This window comes from Natrix helvetica (assembly GCF_964273705.1).
Source record: "Natrix helvetica genome assembly, chromosome: 5".
NCBI classification, from domain to species: Eukaryota; Metazoa; Chordata; class Lepidosauria; order Squamata; family Natricidae; genus Natrix; species Natrix helvetica.
This window is the reverse complement of record NC_138551.1, coordinates 93,080,540-93,103,037: the sequence shown is the minus strand read 5'-3', so window position 1 is coordinate 93,103,037 and position 22,498 is coordinate 93,080,540. Positions and strand designations below refer to the sequence as shown.

General features: G+C 43.5%; 1 protein-coding gene across 1 annotated transcript in view; it reads left to right on the top strand.

The window, feature by feature from the left end:
* The window catches only part of ZCCHC24 (zinc finger CCHC-type containing 24), a 150,834-nt gene extending 134,302 nt beyond the window's left edge, over positions 1-16,532 (top strand). Inside the window, exons 3-4 of the mRNA XM_081953793.1 lie at positions 968-1,132; positions 6,248-16,532. Of these exons, the coding sequence (XP_081809919.1) occupies positions 968-1,132; positions 6,248-6,361 (279 nt within the window). The 3' untranslated portion in view covers positions 6,362-16,532. The remainder of the gene's footprint in view (positions 1-967; positions 1,133-6,247) is intronic.
* Positions 16,533-22,498: the final 5,966 nt, after the last annotated feature.

Below are 22,498 nucleotides of genomic sequence, written 5' to 3'. Positions count from 1 at the left end.
CCTGGGTGAAGAAGAAAAAAGGGGGAGAGATGCTGAGAGTCTCTGAGTTTTATATCCTCTCTGGGCTTTTGAATTTGAGCTTGCGTTCTGATTGATTGTCAGACTCCCATGGGGCCATGCAGGGGCAACTCTGAAGGCTGTCCTGAGTCCCAGGCTTGGTTGAGGCTTGCTGGGTGATGTAATCTTCCCAGGTGCCATGTGGCGAGATGGGTAGAGGGCTAATCCTACCTTTGTTGCATCTTGGGTGAGGGCAATGAATAGACCTAACTATCTCTTAAGTGTGGACATCTGCTGTGGGTTATTGAGGATGGTGGGGGCTAAGAGTGAGTCTGATTCCTGCCTAAAAAAACATGTTTCTCCATTTCTCATCCAGGAAAACATAATATGTAAAAACGAAACTTTTCTAATACTTCCTAGAATATTTCATTTCTCTAGGAGAGGGCTGGGTGCTAACTTCCTAGAATGTGATCAGCAAAGAAAATGTATTTTCATTTTCGATTCTGGCCTTCACTAAGGCTGTCGTCAGGGTTCCAAATAGCACCCAAATGTAAACCAGAGTCCGAGGCAAAAGTTTCCTCAAAGTTCCAATTTATTAAAAGAGGCATGTTGGCACATCTGGGAAAACCCGAATCTGAAAGCTTCCCAGTTTTCCCACCCAGTTGAAAGTTCAAGATCCTGCCCACAACCACAAGTCCATCACATGGTCCAATCTTCCACTGCCACGCTGGCAGCTTCCACCCATCCAGTTCCACCCAGGTGCAGAGACAAAGGATGATCTTGAGTTTCTAAGAAGAATGTTATTATGGCTACCTATCACCCAACTCCACATAATCCTCCCTCCCATTTTCCCACAATAGAAAATGAATAGTAGAAAGTGTGGCAGGCCCCAAGTCCAATAGAAAAGACGGCTTACAGTCCTGACAGCTGTTTTTTTTTTTCTTTCTCTCTCTCTCTTTCTTATTTTTAGGCTCGTCCAAAAGGAGAAGGGTTGACTCCATACCAAGGGAAGAAACGCTGCTTTGGAGAATACAAGTGCCCCAAATGCAAAAGAAAATGGATGAGCGGGAACTCATGGGCCAACATGGGACAAGAATGTATCAAGTGCCATATCAATGTTTATCCTCACAAGCAGGTACGGACGGGTTTCAAAAGAGGGTAGAAGTTTAAGGTCATGGAGGTTGAAGACGCCTCCATGGCTGGATGGTGGCCATCAGAGGTCCTAAGTCAGGAGTCGGCAACCCGTCGCTCTGGAGCCACATGTGGCTCTTTCATCCCTCTGCTGCAGCTCCCTGTCTCTCAAAATATGTGTCACAATTGTCAATGTGTGACACCTGCCAGCACACAATTTATTGAACTTTTCGACACACACACACCCGGTAGGTTTTGTGGCTCCCAGTCTTTTATTCTCTGTGGGAAGCAGATCCAAATGGCTCTTTGAGTGTTTAAGGTTGCCGACCCCCATCCTAAGAACAACTCCGCTTGAAGTTTCTCAACTTTTCCATTGCTTAATGGACAAGCCATGAAACTTCAGAAAGTGCTGAAAACCCAAGGGTAGCAATGAAAGAGTTAAGGGAGTGATGGCCACTGTGGGGATAAAGTGGTAAACCTTTTGCAAAGCAACTCTTTGGTTTCCCAAAGAGCAGATCAATTCAACAAGGACCCATACATGTTCAACTGCTACCATATTGAGCAAGGCATATGTGGTACCGTGCTCAATAGAAGGAACTGTGAGAGGGATTTTGGAGTCCTAGTAGACAATCTTCTTCCTCCTCCTCCTCCTCCTCCTCCTCCTCCTCCTCCTCCTCCTCCTCCTCCTCCTCCTCCTCCTCCTCCTCCTCCTCCTCCTCTTCTTGTCAACTTGGTTGACAGTCAGATGACTGACTGTCTGGAGAAAAACACTTTGGGGGTAAGACACCCCTAACACCCTTTGGGATGTGTGTTCTGTTAAGATGCAGCCTGTTGTGCCTTTAGATGGCTTCTATTGTACTGCCAGTACTCCATAAGAGGGTAAGGGGGGAAATCCAACATTCGAAGTTATGTTTGGTCCAGACATTTTCCCCCTATAAATAACTACCTGGGCAACGCCGGGTTATCGGTTAGTCATTTAAATATGAGCTAGCCATGTGCTGCAGCTGCCAAAAAACCCCAACACAGTTCTAGGCTGCATAAACAGAGAGATAGAATCAAGATCATGTGAAGTGTTAATACCACTTCATAATGCCTTGGTAAAGCCATACTTGGAATACTGCATCCAGTTTTGGTTGCTACGATGTAAAAAAGATGTGAAGACTCTAGAAAGAGTGCAGAGAAAAGCAACAAAGATGATTAGGGGACTGGAGGCTAAAACATATGAAGAACGGTTGCAGGAACTGGGTATGTTTAGCTTAATAGAAAGAAGAACTAGGGGAGACATGATAGCATTGTTCCAATATCTCAGAGGCTGCTCCAAAGAAGAGAGGGACAATCTATCCTCCAAAGCACCTGAGGGCAGGACATGAAGCAATGGGTGAAAACTAATCAAGGAGAGAAGCAACCTTAAAACTAAGAAGAAATTTCCTGACAGTGAGAACAATTAATCAGTGGGACAACTTGCCTCTAGAAGTTGTAAATGCCCCAACAATGGAAGTTTTTAAGAAGAGGTTGGACAACCATTTGTCTGAAATATAGGGTTTCCTGCCTAAGCAGGGGGTTGGACTAGAAGACCTCCAAAGTACCTTACACCTCCCCATATTCTATTCCTATTCCTATTCCATTCCATACCACTCCACTCCACTACATTCTATTTTTTCTACCCCCTTTCGGGGTTGAAATCCATATAGAAAAGATGCCTTAAAATCTTATGTAATAAGAACTTGGTGACTCGTGATTTTTGGTTCTTTTTACTTTTTATATTATTTATTCAAGACGGACAATTGTTTATTGTACAACAAGAAGTACATGAAATACAGATGTTTTGTTCAGTTCAATGGCCATTCTTTGGATGAATTTAGAGTAGGTTAAAAATGAAAGATGGTAAAACATATACATATTCCAGATAAATGATAGCCCAATCTGTAACTTAAACATATTAGGATGGAAGTATAAACAGTGTGTATTATTGTTTTCCAAAAGTACATGTTTGTTGAGCAATTTACGATGATGGAACTGAGCCATTTTATGGGAACTGTCAAACTCTGTTTGTCTGGCTCCCTCACTAATTTAACTCCTGCGTGTGCAAGTTTAATTTCATTTGTTTTATCCAGAAATCACTTCCAGTGTGTCAGCAATTCCAGAAACTGGATTAATGTCCAAAATAAATAAATAAATCACCGGGGCTTGTGTAAAATGTGTTTCCATTAAAAGCCTTCAACTTGGGGGTGAAAGAGAAGAGATTATTTTATTTTAAAATGTTCCATTGCCACAATTTAATTCACAGAATTAACTGTGAGAGAAGAAGTATTACATTGAACTATTAATGCTCTTCATATAATAATCTTGTTTAAGGCAGGTTAAATCCTAACTTTCATTATCCTTAGGACATGTTAGGCCCTTAGGCATAAGTGAACTAATGTTCCTATTGTCTCCGTCTCTGTATTTTTATTCTTTTATTCTTGTTCTCATTTTTGTTTGGCAAATTCAAACAAACAAACAAATATGGCTGAAGTTGGAGTTTAATTTAATGAAGCCTATAGGTCACTTCAAGTCAGACAACTATGCATAAATTCTAACAATATATTGTGCTGTTACCTGTAAATCATACTGATTTCTGTGTATGAAGGTATTTATTGTACAGGTAGTCCTCGATTAACGATAGTTCATTTAGTGACAGTTCAAAGTTAGAACGGCACTGAAAAAAGGGAGCTATGACTGGTTTTCACACTTACGACCCATCGTCATGTGATCAGCATTGAGAGGCTTGGCAATTGACCCACATTTATGACAGTCTCAGGGTCCCCCGGAGTCACGCGATCCCCTTTTGTGACCTTCTGACCTGCAAAGTCAATGGGGAAGCCGTCTTTCCTATCAACTGCAGTGATTCACTTAACAAACATGGCAAGAAAAGTCGTAAAATGAAGCAAAACTCACTTAACAAATGTCTCACTTAGCAACATAAACTTTGGGCTTATTTGTGGTTGTAAGTCAAGGACTACCTGTATATACCAACTTTGTACCAGAGGAATGCAGCTAGTCCCTGATTTACGTCCACAACTGAGCCCAAAACTTTTATTGCTGAACATGGCAGTGAGTTTTGTTCCATTTTACCACCTCTTTTGCCACAGTTGTTAAGTGAATCACTGGTTGTTAAGTGAATCAGGCTCCCCCCCCTTGACTTTGCTTGTCAGAAGGTCGCAAAAAGGGATCACGTGATGCCGGGGATACTGCGACCCTCCAAAATAAGAACCGGTTGCTAATTTTGATCCTGTGATCCTGGGAACGCTGAAGCCGTTGTAAATGTGAAAAATGGTCATAAGTCACTTTTCTCAGTGCCGTTGTAACTTCGAATGGTCACTAAACAAATGGTTGTAAGTTGAAGGCTGCATGTGGTTTATGACAAGCATGGCTAAGGATAAAACATAAGTAAATGATAATGTTACAAACCACATTTAGTTAGGTTTTCTGTTTTTGTTTGTCCTGGCAACATTTTACTTGCTTCCTACTTTTGACTTACTCCTTTTCTATGTTTTTTTTTTCAATGTTGCAAAAGGTATAGCATGATATCTATTTGGCCAAGCATCAGCTGTTGCCAAAAACAAAAACAAAACACACACAAAGAGATGGTAGATAACCAACAACCTGACTTGATCTCCCCACACATCATCCTTATGAAGCGTGCAAACCAGTGTCTGCATTTCCTGCGTCAAATGAGGAGAGCACATCTTTCGCCTTTCGCCTTCTGTCCTAGCCACTTTTTACAGAGGCACAATTGAGAGTATTTTAACAAACTGCATCTCTGTTTGGTTTGTTGGCAGCAGTGCCTCAGATAGAAAGTCCCTACAGAGAGTGGTGAGAACAGCAGAGATGATTATAGGATATTCAGGATACTGCTTACAAGCCCTCTGTATTTGGAGCTCAAAGCACCCCACACACCCACTTCACCGTCTGTTTCTGTTGCTCCCTTTTGGGAGGAGATTTTGAAGTATTTCTAGCAGGGCTACCAGATTCTGTAACAGCTTTGTTCCCTACGACATCCGTCTGGCAAAATCACAAGATTCGTTTTTCTTGCCATGTACATGTATAGGTCCGAATCAGTGGTAAAATTCAATTTTTTAAACTACCGGTTCTATGGGCGTGGCAGGATACTGCAAAATCCCTATTCCCTCCCGATCAGCTAGGACTTGGGAGGCAGTGAATAGATCAGGGGTGGGGCCAGCCAGAGGTGGTATTTGCTGGTTCTCCGAACTACTCAAAATTTCCGCTACTGGTTCTCCAGAACCTGCTGATTTTCACCCCTGGTCCAAACTAGACTGTGTTGTTTCCCTATGTCATACAATATATGTGGGTATATGCATCATTTTGTATTTATTTATTTTGTTGTGTTTATATAGTGTATATTGGAGGTGGAGACCCTTTGAGAGCTGTAGGCAACAAAATTTCATTTTAATGTATGCCGATTAGTGTACATTCAAAGTGACAATGTAGTTATTCTAAGACAGGTATGTCAAACTTGATTTCATTGAGGGCCACCTCAGGGTTGTGTTTGACTTTGGGAGGGGGGGCAGGGGAGGAATGGCCAGGGTGGGCATGGCCAGCTCGACATCACTCATGCTGCAACAGCCTCTTGCAACCCTCTGCCAGTGAAAATGGAGCGGGGGGGGGGGCGCAGTGAAAATGGAGCTGGGGGGGGCGCATACAGCTCTCCTGAGCTCCATTTTCACTGGCAGAAGCACAGCCAGTCCTTTGCTGTTTCCAGGGTGGCCCCACGGGCCAGATCTAAGCACCCTGCACGCTGGATCTGACCCCCAGGCCTTGCGTTTGACACCCCTGTTTTAAGACTAAGCCCTGGCAGTGATCTCCTGTTAGAACCTCCAAATGAGCTCAGGATGTTGACCTCAAAGGACTTATGAATGGTCTGATAATGAACTCCAATCAAACAAACATAGTGACAATTAATTGAATGCTTTACACCACAGGCAACCTTCTTGTGAATGTTCTGTAGGCATTTCCTGAGCTGCTGCTTGAAAAAGTCTCTTGTGTCTGTCCGGATTCAGAGGTGTAGCAGGAAAACATGGGACTGGGTTTAATCCTTGTGCTTGCCTCCTCCATGCAGAGACCCTTGGAAAAACCTGATGGGCTGGACGTCTCGGATCAAAGCAAAGAACACCCTCAGCATCTCTGCGAGAAATGCAAAGTCCTGGGCTACTACTGCCGCCGTGTGCAATAAAGAAACCCACGGAGACTGGGGTCTGCCACCACAGATCCTGTGGTGGTAAGCCAAAAGGGAAAGAGGAAGATCCGTCATCTAAGAACCTTCATCCATCACCATTATTGCCTAATCTAATCATATGCCTTTCCTTTAACTGAATGTAACATTTTCCCTGTGTATGTACGGACATACAACGTGTATCTGTAGGTCCATGTGGTGTGATGCGTATTCCTTCCTTAAAGGTCTCGCAAAAACAAGCCATGTTTTCATATGGGTGGAGACCAACTGACCACTGGCTCTTGCTGGACTATACCTGCCATACTCATGATGGATTTCCACCGCTACAGTGGTTTCCACTGATTGTTTACACAATTCCAGTATTCTACCCCAAGTTGAACTAGTGTTGTTTGTCCAGACAGATGTATAAGGTCAGGAACATATGCTTGGATGAATTGTGGAGTGGGGTGGGGTGGGATCAGGCAGGCATGATTCAAGATGCATTTTATGGGGGGAGTCTATAAATCTAAATGCTGTTGATAAATGCTTCTTTTAGCTAACATTGCCAACTAGAATTCTTTAAAGCTAAGGTTTTCGAAGGAAATAAGGATGTGGTGCAAATCAGTGGTCAGATTCCTCCAGTTCGCACCTATTCGGGAGAACCGGTTGTTAACTTCTTAAGCAGTCTGGAAAACCGGTTGTTGGAAAAAATCTCCTTTTGTTTTTTTCCACTTTACAGAGCTAATCCTGTAAAGAAGGCAGGAAGGAAACATTCTGGTGTGGTTTCTAGCCTAATTGTTATTGCACTGCTTATAGAAACTGCCTCTCCGGTTCACCCTTACTACATTGTAACAGCTAAGGCGAAGCGCCCGTCAACCTGAATGACATTGAGTTGGCCACGTGCACATGGTCACATGATCACCGAGCCACATCTACCCAGCTGGTCATTAGGGCAGAGAACTGTTGTTAAATTATTTGAATCCCACCACTGGTGCAAATATTCAGTTTTCTTGACTTGGATATGGTTTGGATCTTCTACTAGCCTGTTTTTTCCAAAGGTCTCACAGGGCTACTGAAGAAAGACATTTGGTGAGCTTAAGAGTGTGTGTGTTTTAAATCGGAGGGATGAAAAGAACAAGTGAATAATTGTCTGACGAGTGGTTTTCATGGAAGCGTGACGATGGTAGAACATGTAGAGTGGGAAAAGAGTTTGTCTTTCCCATGTAGCAGCTTTATGCACATTTATGTCAATGAAGGCCCCACTTACATCCAGGAGGTCTGTTTCAGAACAAGCTTGCATAAATGCACTTATTTCTAAAGGCTGTTTTTGTTTACCCTAACTTCCTATGTAACCTTCAACCTTTTTCTTTAGCTACCAACGGTGGCTAAATTTCCTTATCCTCAGGCTGCATAACCAACATATGTAGCATCATTTTGTGTTCAACAGACAAAGACTATCCGAATTCAGCTCCCACCTCTCCACTTCTGTCTGTTTCTCTACCATGTTTCCCTGAATATAAGACCTCCCCGGATAATAAGTCCAATTGTGCTTTTGAGCACTTGCGCTAAAGTAAGCCCTCCCCTGAAAATAAGCCCTCCCTGAAAATATTGCAACGCAGCAGCAGCCATGAGGTGACCACACTCACCGTCTCCTGCACCTCAAAAATAATAAGACCTCCCCAAAAATAAGGCCAAGCGTTTATTTTGGGGGTCAAAAGAAAATAACACCCTGTCTTATTTTCAGAGAAACAAGGTACCATCATTGTCCCCAAGACACATAATTTTGGGTGGAGTTTGGCCTGTTCCTCCATCAACAATTAATGGTGGGAGTTTCATCAGCCAGAGTTTCATCTTCCTTTCATGCACTTCTTTCCCACATAAATGTTCTCTCAATGGGTTGGACTTCACTCCCATGTAATCCCTGGCTAACTTGGGCGAAAGAAAGGAAAGTTTGATATATTTAGAGAAGAAAGGCTGAGAAACTCTTCTTCCTCCCTCCCTCCTTCTCCATGAGGTTTTAATAGCATGGTAAGAGAAGTCAACAACCGATAAGGAGCTGTATCATGTCACATCAGAGCAGGACACAGTTGGAAGGGACTTCCAAACAGGAGACCCTATATCAGTGGTGGCAAATCTATGCCACGCTCTATGGCACGCAGAGCCATGTCTCCAGGCACTCGAGCGTGCCTGCACACCAGCTAGCTGGTTTTTGCATATGCGGGAGCGCCGGAAACTGGAGGAGCAGCGTTAGGGCATGCATGCATGCATTGGCCTCTTGGTCTTCCAGTTTCTGGCATGCGCATGCACGCCGGCCAGTTGGTTTTTGCACGCACACGCACGCCAGAAACTGAAAAACATGCGCCCGCTGGAAACCAGAAGTGCAGCTTCACGATGCACGCATGCGTACCGGATACCTCCTCTTCCAGTTTGTGCACTCTCCCTTTTCGGGACTCGGTGCCAAAATGGTTCACCAACCCTGCCCTATATTATTCTGGACAAATGGCTGTCCAATCTCTCTTTAAAAACTTCCAGTAATGGATCTCCCACAATTTCTGAAGGCAAATCGTTTCACTGATTTAATTGTTCTCGCTGTCGGGAAATTTCTCCTTAATTCTAGGTTAGATCTCTCTTTGATAAGTTTCCAGTCATTAATTCCTGTCTTGCCCTCAGGTGTTTGGAGAATAGGTTGTCTCCCTCTTCTTCGTTCATCTCCAGATTGCGATTTATTTCTATTCTTGCATGGTGCCATGACTTTCAGAACAATGCCTAATAGGATTGTCTAGGATCAAGATTTAGTCTTGAGTTTAGGACACTCAGAAATTTATTGTAGGAGTCTGTTTACATACTTAGGTTGGCCAAGATCAACTAAATGGGTAATCCCCATGGGATCACATCAAATCTAGTGGTGGTGGCTAATTGGTACTTTCAGCTGATGGTCTAGTATGATGATTAAGACCTTTTCTTGATGGCCTGTCAATGTGAGTCTATTAGCCCTGAGTTTAGAACACTAGAAAAAGAGGATAGATTTCACTTACTGTTGTATGATAGACCAAAATTTCATTTTCATGATAAGGTGCCTTGTAGCTCGACAAAAGGAGAGGTCCCCCTTTGACCTTCCTCAACACTGGGTGGCCATTGACCTCTGAAAATTGACCATTTTAACTATGGAAGTTAAACTAAGGGTAATTTTTAATAAGATAGTTATTAAATGCACAACTGGGAAAAGCATTCTGGTTAATCGTTTTTAGGTTTTAGTAAAGGTAAATCGAATCTGTTCTAATTCTGATCCTTGGTTTACTAACAGAACAGAACAGAATAGAACAGAATAATAGTATTGGAAGGGACTTTGTAAGTCATCGTCCAACCCCTCCCACCCTCCGCCAAAGTTTTAATGTTTTTAAAAATTCAGTTGCCATTCAAGTTCTAACTTTGGTTCCCTGCCTGTCCTAGAAGGAAGCAGCTCAACCACGTGAAAAAACACGGGGTTTGGGGGGGGGAAACGGGCCCATTTTCAAGAAAAATGGGCTGTTTGGGGGAGGTTTGCAGAGTGAAAAAATCTTTTTTTTTAAAAAAATTGTCTCTTCAAAACCTTAGTGGGTCTTATACTCCGGTGCATCTTATACTCCGAAAAATATGGTATCTTCATTTAAAATGCCGTTAAAGCAGCGCTTAAAGCATTCTAGGTATCCTGTTTGTTGCTATAGAAATCTAGTGTGAAGAATCTGAACTGTACATTAAATTAAAGTTAAGAAGATTTATTGCTTAAGCCTACAGACAAGAATCTAGTCAACACTAAATTGGTGCTAAATAAGTCAATGGGATTGGGTTTAGACTGTTTGGGGGTGCATAAAGATTCTAGGACTGGGGGCTGGATCCGACCCGCAGGTTGCTTAAATCTGGCCTGGGGGGCTGCCCTGGAAATAGTGAAGGACTGGCCCATGGGGCCTCTGCCAGTGAAAAAGGAGCTCAGGAGGGGGGCTGCATGCGGCCTTTCCAAGCTCCATTTTCACAGGCAGAGGGTTTCAGGAGCCCTTTGCAGCCAAAAATGGAGCTCAGGAGCCCATCTCCTCCGGCAGAATGCTCAGGCCACCACAGGTGCCCCCAACACAAGTGACGTCGCGTTGGCCATGCCCACCCCAGCGTCGCTCACTCTGCTTCCCCCCCCCCCCCACCCTGAGGTCAAACACAACCCCGATCTGGCCCTCAATGAAATCAAGTTTGACACCCCTGCTCTAGGCTAATGACTCATTTAATCCCCCCCCCCCTCAGGCCCTGCCTGCTGTTCTACAACTAGAGATGGATTAGGAATTCAGATCAGGGCAATATTGAACAGTGAATACGTTATACAAAATCAACCAAGACCATTGCCAGATCATCAAGAAGAGTAATACCACATTCTGTATTGCAGATGGCAAGTCAACAGAGGTTCTTTGCATCTGGAAGAGTTTCAAGATACTGGTAGGACCCAGGACCTTAGAGAACTGGACCAGCCTTATTTTGGCAATAGCAATAGCAATAACACTTAGACAGTGGTGGGAGTCAGCCAGCTGGCACCTATTTGGGGGAACCGGTTGCTAACTTTCTAAGCAGTTCGGAGAACCGGTTGTTGGAAGAAATCTCCTTTTGTTTTGTTTTTCCACTTTACAGGGCTAATCCTGTAAGGAAGGCAGGAAGGAAACATTCTGGTGTTATTTCTAGCCTAACCTTTATTGCCCTGCTTCCAGAAACTGCCTCTCCGGTTAACCCTTATTACATTGTAACAACTAAGGTGAAGCGGCCATCAACCTGAGTGACGTTGAGTTGGCCATGCCCACCCAGTCACATGACCACCAAGCCCCGCCTCCCCAACTGGTCATTAGGGCAGAGAACCGGTTGTTAAATTATTTGAATCCCACCACTGCACTTAGACTTATATACCACTTTGTAGTGCTTTTACAGCCCTCTCTAAGCAGTCAGCATACTGCCCCCAACAATCTTGTTCCTCTTTTTAGCCACCTCATTTTTACTCACCTTGCCAAACCACAAGAGTTCAGCAATGTAAGAATTACAGGGTAAGGGTATACAAGGCAGGGAGATATTGTGACAGATCTAGCTACTCTTGTCTATCTATTCTTAATCTCTTTCTATAAATTCCAAGTCAACCTGTAACTTTCTGCCACAGAACTTATGGAGCAGCGTTCAAATGTAGCCTGTTCCAGATATTTCCAAATACTCTCCAGAGATACGAGACCCTCCAAGGGCTTGGTAGATTGGACTTATTGGAGAAGTTTGCCCAGTATATTTTTTTGGGGGGGGGGGGGGAATTCTTGCCAAATGTTACCAACACCAAGAATTATTTCCCAGATTACCTGGAACATATATATATACCTTACAATTTCTGGTGAACGATGTTTCCTTTTTCAAATCGGTGGGAAATTCCTGTATCTTAATACAAATAGTTGCAGCATCTTGTACAGTAATGGAGTGAACTTCCTAATTTAGAAAAGTTGCTAAATCTGTTTAAGCTTCCATGGAAACAAGGTGCATCTCTTTATGAACCTTATTAATCTTAAGTCAGAGGTAGAAAGGTTTTTTTTTTTTTTAGCTTCAAGTAAATTTTCTTGACACAGTTCACTAAAATTAATTAGCAGTTGGGTCATAATTTATATTGGACCCAACAGTTGTATGGAAATGACCTCTATAAATCCCCTTATTGTCAGTGTGTTTATTATAAAAATGAATAGGTGTAGGTGAATCCATGAAGAGACCATTTCTGGATCAGTTCTTGTTTACATAGCAACTCCTCTGAATTAACAAAGCGGAAAGCTTTCCTCTGCATTGTTTACATGATTAAAGACTCAATTAATTGAGTCCAGAAAAAAGAAAGTAAAGATTAATGGTATTATAACCTGTTTTAAGAAAAAAGATATAAACCGGAGAATCTGGATAATTAGACTCCTGAAGTCACGTTACCCTTTCAAGCATGTGTCATTATCCAGAGCAGGAAGAATGGAGCGATGGCTTTTGAAGAATTTGAACTTTAGTGTTAACGTTCGTTTGTTTTTCTTTTTAAGTAGGAGTAAGAATTGAATAATAGGAGAAATACAATACAAGTAGCCTTATATTAAACCAGTTGCAGGTTTTTGTTGTTGTTGTTTGAGCACTTATAAAATATTAACCAAAATCTTTCTAGTTGTTGTCATACCTGCCTATATAGAATTCCCCAAGGACAACAAAATGTAGATAAGATTATTACTATTTTTCAACTGATGTTAAAAATGAAGGCCAGTTGAGCACAATTCATTTTAAATAGCAGGCGGTTGTTCTTTATTATCTTAAGAGAATAACAGAGTTGGAAGGGACCATGGAGGTCTTCTAGTCCAGTGTTGGCAAACCTTTTCGGCACCGAGTGCCAAAACGGGAGCGCGCACATGTGTGGGTGCTGTAAACTGGAAGACCAGCTGGAAGAGCAAATGATCTTCCCGTTTCGGCACATGCATCCACATTGGCCACCTGGTCTCCCGGTTTCTGGTGCACATGTGTGTGTTAAGATCAGGTGGCCGGTGCATATGCGTGCGGCAGAAACCGGAAGATCATCTTCCCAGCACGCGCACAGGGCAGCTGGTTTCCAGCACTCCCGCGTGTGTGAAGACCAGCTGGCCAGCGGACCGGAGCCTCGAAGAGCAACAGGCGATGGTTCATGTGCCCGGAGGGATGGCTCTTCGTACCACTTCTGGCAGACGTGCCATAGGTTCGCCGTCACAGTTCTAGTCCAACCCCTTTGCTCAAACAAGAGATCCTATCATTGCACGATCTCTGCGGTGGAAAGTCCAGCCCGAGCCGTTTCATGTAGGTTTAATACGTTATGCTAAAAGATCTTTTCTGGATAGGATTCTGCAATTTGATTAAGGTCAGTGGCAGATAGAATTCAGAATGCAGGTTTGTGTGTGAGTGAGACTCTAGGAAACACCCTGGATTAAAGGCAGCTGAGAAAAGAACTCTGAAGTTCATCGACAGCAAGAATTAGTAGCAGCGCTATCGATGGAAGAAACCAGTTGTGTACGGCATGATTTTTGAGTATCTGTGATTCACCTGATTGTGAAGTTTTTCATTCAGGGTTACTAATGACCTACATGGAAGAATAGAGGGGTTATTGCAGTGGGGTGAGTGATGTCCAAGTGCCTTATACTGAATTCCTCTATCAGCCTTGTGACGCTGCAGTTCAACAGAGAGTAGATTCTAATTTGGCCTTTTAAGAATGTTTCATGCCACATTGACTTGTAAGACAAGGGTCTCTGACTCCCGGGGCCATGAACCAGAAATCGGGCCACGCAAACAAGTGAAGCCCCATCCGCGGGATGTGGGCAGCACGTGAAACCACACCCCCTCCATTCGACGGGAAAACCCTTCTCCACGGAATCAGTCCTCTAGTGCCCCAAAGGCAGGGGTGAAATGCTACCGGTTAGGACCAGTTCACCTGAACTGGTAGTAAAAAAAGCTACTGGTTCCCCCGAACCGGTAGTAAAAAATGATACCGGTTTAGGCGAACCAGTCTTTCTGATGATCAGCTGTGATGCACGATTTATATCACATGGTACAGCGGATTTCCCTCCCCCTTGCTGTTCTACTTACCTTTCAGATGCGCTCGGTAGCAGGCTCCACCCACCCGGACGTCATCACATCCCATTTTTGACACTCTGCTCATGCACAAAGGGTCCTGCACATGCACGGAGGTGGCATGTGCGAGCGGAGCGTGCACTCACATTTGCGAGCCGGTAGCAAAAGTAAGTAGATTTCACCCCTGCCCAAAGGGTTGCGGGCCGCTGTAGGAAGACATGATTTTATAACTAGCCAAAATTTCAGTGCTCTTTCCTTTCTCGTCTGCAAAAAACCACTGCCTCTAGAATTATTTCTGTGTCGTTGTAGCACTGATTGAGCCTGACCGATAGGGTAACTGAACAAAATGAAGGCTTGCGTTTTCTTAGGATAATTGTCAAAAGGGACAATCGTGTGCAGTTAATAAATGTAATCCATGGATATTAATGTTTACTCTCCCTTGTTATGAAATATTTTACAGTTTTACTTGCCGAAGTGTATTTATCTTGAGTTATACTTGACCTAGTGTTCCTCTCCTCTTTTTTTTTTTTAATACTGTGTGTGTGTATTTTGGAGAACTTTTTAGATGTTTAAAATTTTTGAATGGTTACAAATATTTCTTTGTAATACTGAATTGTTATTGGAATACTTTGCCGTAACCTTTCTGTATATATTTGAGGGTCTTTTAAAATTACTATTGTTAGTTTTGCTTGAGGCTTTTTTAAAAGTGTTTTTACAACTCTGAAGCTTTCAGAAAGGGTCTTAGTTTTCTATACTATGATACTAACAGAGCTAAGAGTTTTCTTAAGTATTATGCAAAATTAAGGGTGTATCCTCAAGAAAATATTTATGGAAGGAATTTGTGTTTTTTTTTCCTTTTCTTTTTTTTACAGTGCCTTTGTCTGTATAAAATATGCAACCGAGCTACATTAAGAAGGAAATATTGTCTACATAGAATATTATATGAAAGTTGATACATAATTCTGACAAGAAAATGAAGCCTTGCAATTCTTTTAAGCCATATTGTTCTTCTTATTGCTTATATGTGGATGAAAATATCAGTATTAAGTAACCAGTGTATTATTTGGGTGTTTAGAACTTATATTAATATACTTATTCGATTTATTTATATGTGTATTATGGAAAGTATTATTGCCTTTTTAGAAAAGCTAGGACTGATTTTGTAAGAATCAGGTTGTTGGAGTAACTTTTTCTACTTGATGGCCTTGAGTGAAACACACTAACAATCCAGACCTAAGACATGCATTTGGCCTGGGCCAGATGACTGCCACATGTGCCCATTGTCAGCAGAAACTCTAGTGCAAAGATAAGAACTGAAGCGTAAACGTTCTGTGGTTATTTTTCACACATTCCACTTAAATGCACACCTAGGATCTTTCTGTTAAAAAACCCCACAACCTTCATTTCTGTTAGAAATTCTGTTTATATATAGCACCACAGAGCAGTAAAGCACAGTCACCATGTGCTTTACTGCTCAACTGTTCAACTGTAACAGGAAACAGGAAACTCTTACTTAGAGCGTAGAGTATTTAGCATAGATCCAAACTTGTAAACACTGCCATTTACTGGCTGAATATTACTGTAGTTGTTGCATAGACATACATTCCAGCAATGAATGCCAACAATTTCCATATCTGAAGGGTCAAATTTGGAAAAATAAAAAGCACATACATGAACCAGATTGGTCTGTTAGACAGTTGAGCACCACTCTTCGTGGCATGCACTCTCTCTTGAGGAGAACTCCAGGTGTCTTGTTGTGTAAGGTGTGAAATGATCCAAAGAGTTGCTGTTGGATGTGTTTATTATTTTTTTTACACTGCATCTTAAGAGGTGAGCAGGGTATGCCTTACCCTACCCAACGATGCTGAAAACTGTTCAAGAAACATCTCACTGAGGTCTGGAAAGCAATAAGACTGGCGTTAAAGCAATGCACTCAGTCATTAGCTGTAACCGAGAGAGGGTTGCGGTAATATATGCATTTTGTGTTTATTTTTATTTAGAATGCATAATGTGATACAATATGCATGTTAGAGTCATGTATATTATATGCATCTTATTCTTTACTGTTCCCCATAGTTCTGTTATATTAAGATTGTTTGTTTGTTTTAAACCCTGTTTAAAATGAGCTCAGGCCTGCCCTGAGTTCTTAATGTCTCTTACAAAAGTTATTTAGAGCAGCAAACTACAATATATGAAACTAATATTGTCATTCTATTGATTTCTGCCAATTTCAATTAGTTTAATGACTTACTTTAAAAAAAGAAATTCTAGCTGTACTCATTTGAGTTCTCAGTTGTATAATTTTTCTCTTCTTTAACCAGTCATTAACTTGTACAGCTTTTTTGTTTTGTTTTTTTTTAAATGAAGAAAATAATAACTTTTCTATGGACATAGGCCTCAGAGAAGACAGGCTTAGCTCAGCCACCAAAGTGACAACTGACTATAAAAAAGGGTTGCAGAAAAGACTGTCGAAATTCTGCTGTGGATTGTCCATAAAATGGCATTCCGACATGTGCCTTAATTGCTGGATAGTATTAGCTTGTGTTTAGTGTTATGGCAGTTTTAATGCTGTATTAAAATACTGCAAAACAAACAAGGAATACCACTGTCTTCTTTGCTTCGTTTCTTTGGAGCTCTGTGTGGGTTTTAGATTGTGCTGAACCCAGAATGGAATTGGGGAATCTGGGAGGAGAGATCATGCAATCCAGATGTGGAATGGGAAACTGGACCATAGGTAGCCCTCTAAACAAGGGGTCTCCAACATTGACAATGTTAAGACTTGTGGACTTCAACTCCCAGAATTCCTCAGACTTGTTCCTCAGCTGGCTGAGGAATTCTGGGAGTTGAAGTCCACATGTCTTAACATTACCAAGTTTGGAGACCCCTGCTCTAAACCACAAAGTTGTGAGTTTTGCCTCCATTTTATAACCTTCCTTGCCACAGTTGTGAAGTGAAACACAGACGTTATCAGTCCTTGGATACTTGCCAGGCCAAGAACTTCTAGTTCCATGATGGTGAACCTATGGCAAGCCTGCCAGAGGTGGCACGTGAAGCCCCACCGCACATGGGCAGGTGCCTCCCACCCGCCAGCTGATTTTTGGGTCTTTGTTGCGCATGTGGGAGATATGCATGCATGCGTGCTGGGCTTGGGGGGGTTGGGTGTGCATGCGCGGGGGTGGGGGGAAGGGGAGGGGAGTGCAGTGCCCCCTTACTGTGCTCCATTTTTGGTGCCAGGAGGCTTCAAGGGGGGCTGCTAGGCCCAAAATGTGGCACGGGGGAGGGGGTGTCATGTGCATGCACAGGGGTGGGGGAAGCGCGGGGGCTGTGCGTGCATGCACGGGGGACAGGGCACATTGCATTATGGATGCACACGATTTTGGCACACAAGGAGAAAAAGGTTAGCCATCACTGTTCTAGTTGCAATGCTGTACAATGAAATACCTGGCAAAGAGTCTCTGTAAGGCACAAACTCCGATAAGCAAATCTTCACAATAATAAGCTAATTGTCTCCTACAAACACCACTTCCCTTTTGCTCCCATTTATTCCCTATGGGAGGGGCCATTCAGCATCCCCTTTTGCCTTTACTCTTGAGTCGACCCCTGTTCCTTAACTGTTCTTCTCTCCTGACAGCTCTGCGCATGCACGCATTGGGAACAGGCTCCAGCTGTTCTTTTGCCCCACTTATCTCCAACTCCGAAGGCAGCTGATAACTGGCATACGGCTCTGGCCCCCTCTCTGCCTCTGACACAGAGCCCTCATCAGAGCCTTCCCCAGACTCCAGGACTGGCCCATGTTCCTCCCCAACCTCCTCACTGTCCGAGTCTGCTGCCAGCTCTGCTGGCTGCTGGCGAGCCACAACAGATATTGGGGTCCTGGCATTTTTATCCTTCCTGCAAAATCCACATTTTCAAGAAGGCAACATAATTTAGAACAGAAGTTGCTATCCGGGCAGTCATTGTCCACAGACACAACTCTTAACTCTAATCATGACTAACCAAGAAAAGCTATGAATCTCAGAAGAAGAAAAATCCACGGTTCTCCCTCATAGGCATTAAGATTAGAGGCTTTTACTCAGTCAGTGCCAGCAACACCTTGGTCAAGAAAGCAATTGGTCAACAGTTCCTACTAGAAATTCTTCGCCCATCTCCAAAAATAAGCAAACACAACAATACACATGCTACACAACACTATCTGTTTCCTTCTCATTGGGCGTGCCCATGAAAGAACATCCTTTCTTGGCCAATGGAGAAGAGAGCATCTCTTAATTTGTCTCAGACTGGAGTTTCTCTGGTCTGAAGACAAATGTTTCACCAATGCAGAGGTCATCTGGATTTCACAACTCAAGGCTTCTGCTCCAAAGGGCCTTGCCATATCCCAGAAGCCCCCAAAGCAGGGGTGAAATACTACCGCTTCCGACCGGTTCACCCGAACCAGTAGTAAAAAATGCTACTACAGGTTCTCTGGGAACGTGTGTGTGTGTGTGTGTGTGTGTGTGTGTGTATGTGTCCATTTTTGCTCCCAGCAGGCTCCCCTGAAGCCTGCTAGGCCAAAAATGGGGAGTGGGGGGTACTGAGAAATAAAAAAGAAAGAAAGAAAGAAGAAAGAAAGAAAGAAAGAAAGAAAGAAAGAAAGAAAGAAGAAGAAGAAAGAAAGAAAGAAAAAAGAAAGAGAAAGAAAGAAAGAAAGAAAGAAGAAAGAAGAAACAAGGGAGAAAGAAAGAAACAAGGGAGAAAAAGAAAAAGAAAAAGAAAGAAAGAAGGGGGGAAAGAAAGGGAGGGAGGGAAGGAAAAAGGAGAGGAAGGAAGAACTGCAAACCTGGCACTAGATGCATCTTCAGAAGATAATCCAGGGCTGGAAGGGACCTGAAGGTCATCTAGTCCAACCCTGCTCCAGCAGGACATTGTTAAAGTAAGTTTCTATCTTTTGATTCCCCCCCCCCGTTACATGACTACATAGCCACGCCCACACAGTCACATGACCCCACCAAACCACACCCACCAAGCCATGCCCACAGAACCAGTAGTAAAAAAATTAGATTTCACCACTGCCCCAATGCATCTTACAGGTGAGCTGTCCCTCACAGGTCAGTGTTTGACCAGTGTTTTTGGCAAAAAAAAAACAGCCCAAAAATAGTCTAAAAACGGCCTTAAAACAGCCTGAAAATGCCCCCAAAATGGCTCAAGCAAGACAGCCTATGCTATTTCAGACAAATCTCTGTCTAGTCTCTTCTTAAAAACCTCCATTTATGAAGCACCCCCAACTTCTGAAGGCAAGCCATTCCACTGGTTAATTGTTCTCACTATTTGGGAGTTAATCTCCTTAATTCCAGCTTACTTCTCTCCATGATTAGTTTCCATCCATTGCTTCTTGTCCTGCCTTCTCATGCTTTGGAGAATAGGTTGACTGCCTCTTCTCTGTGGTACCCCCTTAAATATTGAAACACTGCTATCAGGTCACCCCTAGTCACTTTTTACTCATGAAGGTAGTTCTTAGGCAACTCTCTTATGTACCAGTAAAGGAGAATATTTGAAGCTCAGGGTTGAATGAAAAGGTCCTTGGTGCTCTCTCAGCTTTGTTGTTTTCTTGCAGATGTTTCATTGCCCAACTAGGTAACATCATCAGTGCAAGTAAGGAGTGGGATTTGCTCTGAGAACCAATTAAGGGCACTCAGAGCAAACTCAGGCACTCAGTAGACTGAGAGAAAACCCCACTCCTTACTAGCACCGATGATGTTACCTAGTTGGATAACAAAATGTCTCCAGGAAAAACAATCAAGCATAGAGGGCACCAGGGACCCTTCAATTCTCTTGTGTCCCTGGCAGGAGGACAAACGAATCTCAAAATGTTGCCCATTTATTTTTTGTTCTATTTATCCCCATCCATAATGACTTGTCACTTGTGGAGAAATGAGTTCCCAGATCTGGGCCGTGAAAATCCAGATAGCTTGAAAAGATACCTTCCAAGAGAGAAGCAACCTGGAACTAAGGAGAAACTTCCTAACAGTGAGGACAATTAACCAGTGGAACAGAAGTTGCCTTCAGAAAAAGTGGGCGCTCCGTCGCTGGAGGTTTTTAAGAAGAGTCTAGACAGTCACTTACCTGAAATTGATGGCAAACCTATGGCACGTGTACCATAGATAGCATGCGGAGCCATATCTGAAGGCACGCAAAGTGTTGCCCTATGTCATTTCCAGCGTGCATGTGTACACTGGCCAGCTGATTTTTTGGCCTTCTGAAAGGGTGGGGGGAGGCCGTTTTCGCCTTCCCCAGGCTTCAGGAAAGCCTCCGGAGCCTATGGATGTTGAAAAACAAGCCCGACGAGCCTACTGGAAGTTCAGAAATGAACTTTTGTGCGCACATGCGCTGGGGAGGAGGACATTGCATTATGGGTGTGGGCACGCACACACACGCTATCATGTGTGCGCGTGCCCTTTTGATACCCGAGCAGAAAAACATTCGCCATCACTGGTGTAGGTTCTCCTGCTTGAGAAGGGGGCTGAACTAGAAGACCTCCAAGGTTCCTTCCAGCTCATTCATTCTAAAAGTTATCTGGAGCCAGCAACTGTCTTGAAATCAAAAATAACCCCCCCCCCCCCAACATATGGCAACAAAAGGGAATATACAGAGATTTCTGCAAATTTATAGTCTTAGCATCATTTGGATGAGAAAGGAACTCATCTCATTCTGAACCAAGAATGACACATTCAGCTAGGACACTGCCACCCACTCACCCCCGGGTTATCCTAACTGTAGGATAACAACTGTGGGCAAGCATGAATGGTCAAAATAAATGTATGGATATATAATGTCTATACGTATATCCCTAGAGCAGGGGTGTCAAACTCAAGGCCCGTGGGCCGCATCCAGCCTGCAATGTGGTCAGATCCGATCAGCGATGTCCTGGTCTACCCAATGCGAAGAGGAAAGATCAGGCCAACAGTTTGGGGAGTGGCATCAAACTGGCCATTCCACCCAGTCGGCCATGCCCACCCAGTCACAAGGTCAACCACAGCCCTGATGGGGCCCTCAATGAAATTAACCCAGTGTTGGTGAACCTTTTTGGCACCAAATGCCGAAACGGGAATGTGCTCACATGCCAGAAACCGAAAGAGCAGTTGTCCAGTGTGCATGCGTGCTCCCGGAAGATAATCTTCCAGTTTCCAGCGTGCACATGCGAGCCGGCCTGCTGGCCTTTGTGCATGCATGCATGGCGGAAACCAGAAGACCAGGTGGCCCGCGTGTGCATGAGCCCCGGCCGGTCGCTCTTCCATTTTCCATCCCTCCGGCACACATGAAGATCAGCTGGCTGGTGCGCCAGAACTCAAAAGAGCAACAGGTAACGGCTTGCGTGCCCGGAGAGTTGCACTTCCGGCATAGGTTCGCCATCATGGGCTCAACCTTTGAACTTTGTTATGCGTTCACAGTACTGACCTCGCTGGATTTCCTCACGATATGGTGCTCCCTGCGTGCCAGAGAAATTAAGTGCAGGCACTCGAAGTATGAAGATAAATATATTCTTGTCAAATAAGATTCCCCCCCCCCCCCCCCCGTTTCGGTGAGAAGGGTTGAGTCTTTTGTTCTCTTTATCTCTTTTCGAAAAGTGTCCAGACTGCCTGTCTCCAAATCCTGTTAAGTCGACAGGAAATCTGTCGGGCTCAGATTTTTTTATTTCCATCCTCAACGGGGTTCCCCACCTCCTCCAGAAAGGTCCAGAGATATGAGGGCTGTGTTGTATTTCGGGTTATCCCCAGGAAACGAAATTATTTTTTTATCCCTGGCAGTGGTGAAAATAAATTATAGTAATCCTGTTCAGGGAATCCCAATCACTGGGATGCAACAAACAGCCCTATACTCATTTAGGGTGCTTTCAAAACTGGCTCCGTATGATTGTCAACCAGGGTTTTTTTGTGTGTGGCAGCAAACACATTGTGCTTGTAGCAGTTAGATTGAAACTGTTATGTAAACAATGATCCTTTCGGGACATAGGCAATGAAGATTGGGACAAATGTCGAGTTTCTGGGTCAAACACTTAGGTTTACTAAAAGGAGAGAATGTTTGCATTTCCGCTTGGAAATGAGGGGTCCTTGGTGCTGAGTATTTGAGGGGTGGCAGCCCCTGAAATACTTGAAGACTGATATCAAACTATTCTCCAAAGCACCTGAGGACAGAACAAGAAGCAATGGGTGGAAACTAATCAAGGAGAGAAGCAACTTAGAACTGAGGAGAAATTTCCTGACAGTGAGAACAATTAATCAGTGGAACAGCTTGCCTCCAGAAGTTGTGAATGCCCCAACACTGGAAGTCTTTAAGAAGATGTTGGATAGCTATTTGTCTGAAACGGTATAGGGTTTCCTGCCTAGGCAGGGGGTTGGACTAGAAGACCTCCAAGGTCCCTTCCAACTCTACTATTGTATTGTATTGTATTGTATTGTATTGATATCATAAACCCCCACCCCCAGTCCTTCTTTTCTCTAGACTAGCCAAACCCCAATCCTGCAACCATTCTTCGTATGTTTTAGTCTCCAGGCCTTTGATCCTCTTAATTGCTCTTCTTCTGTATTT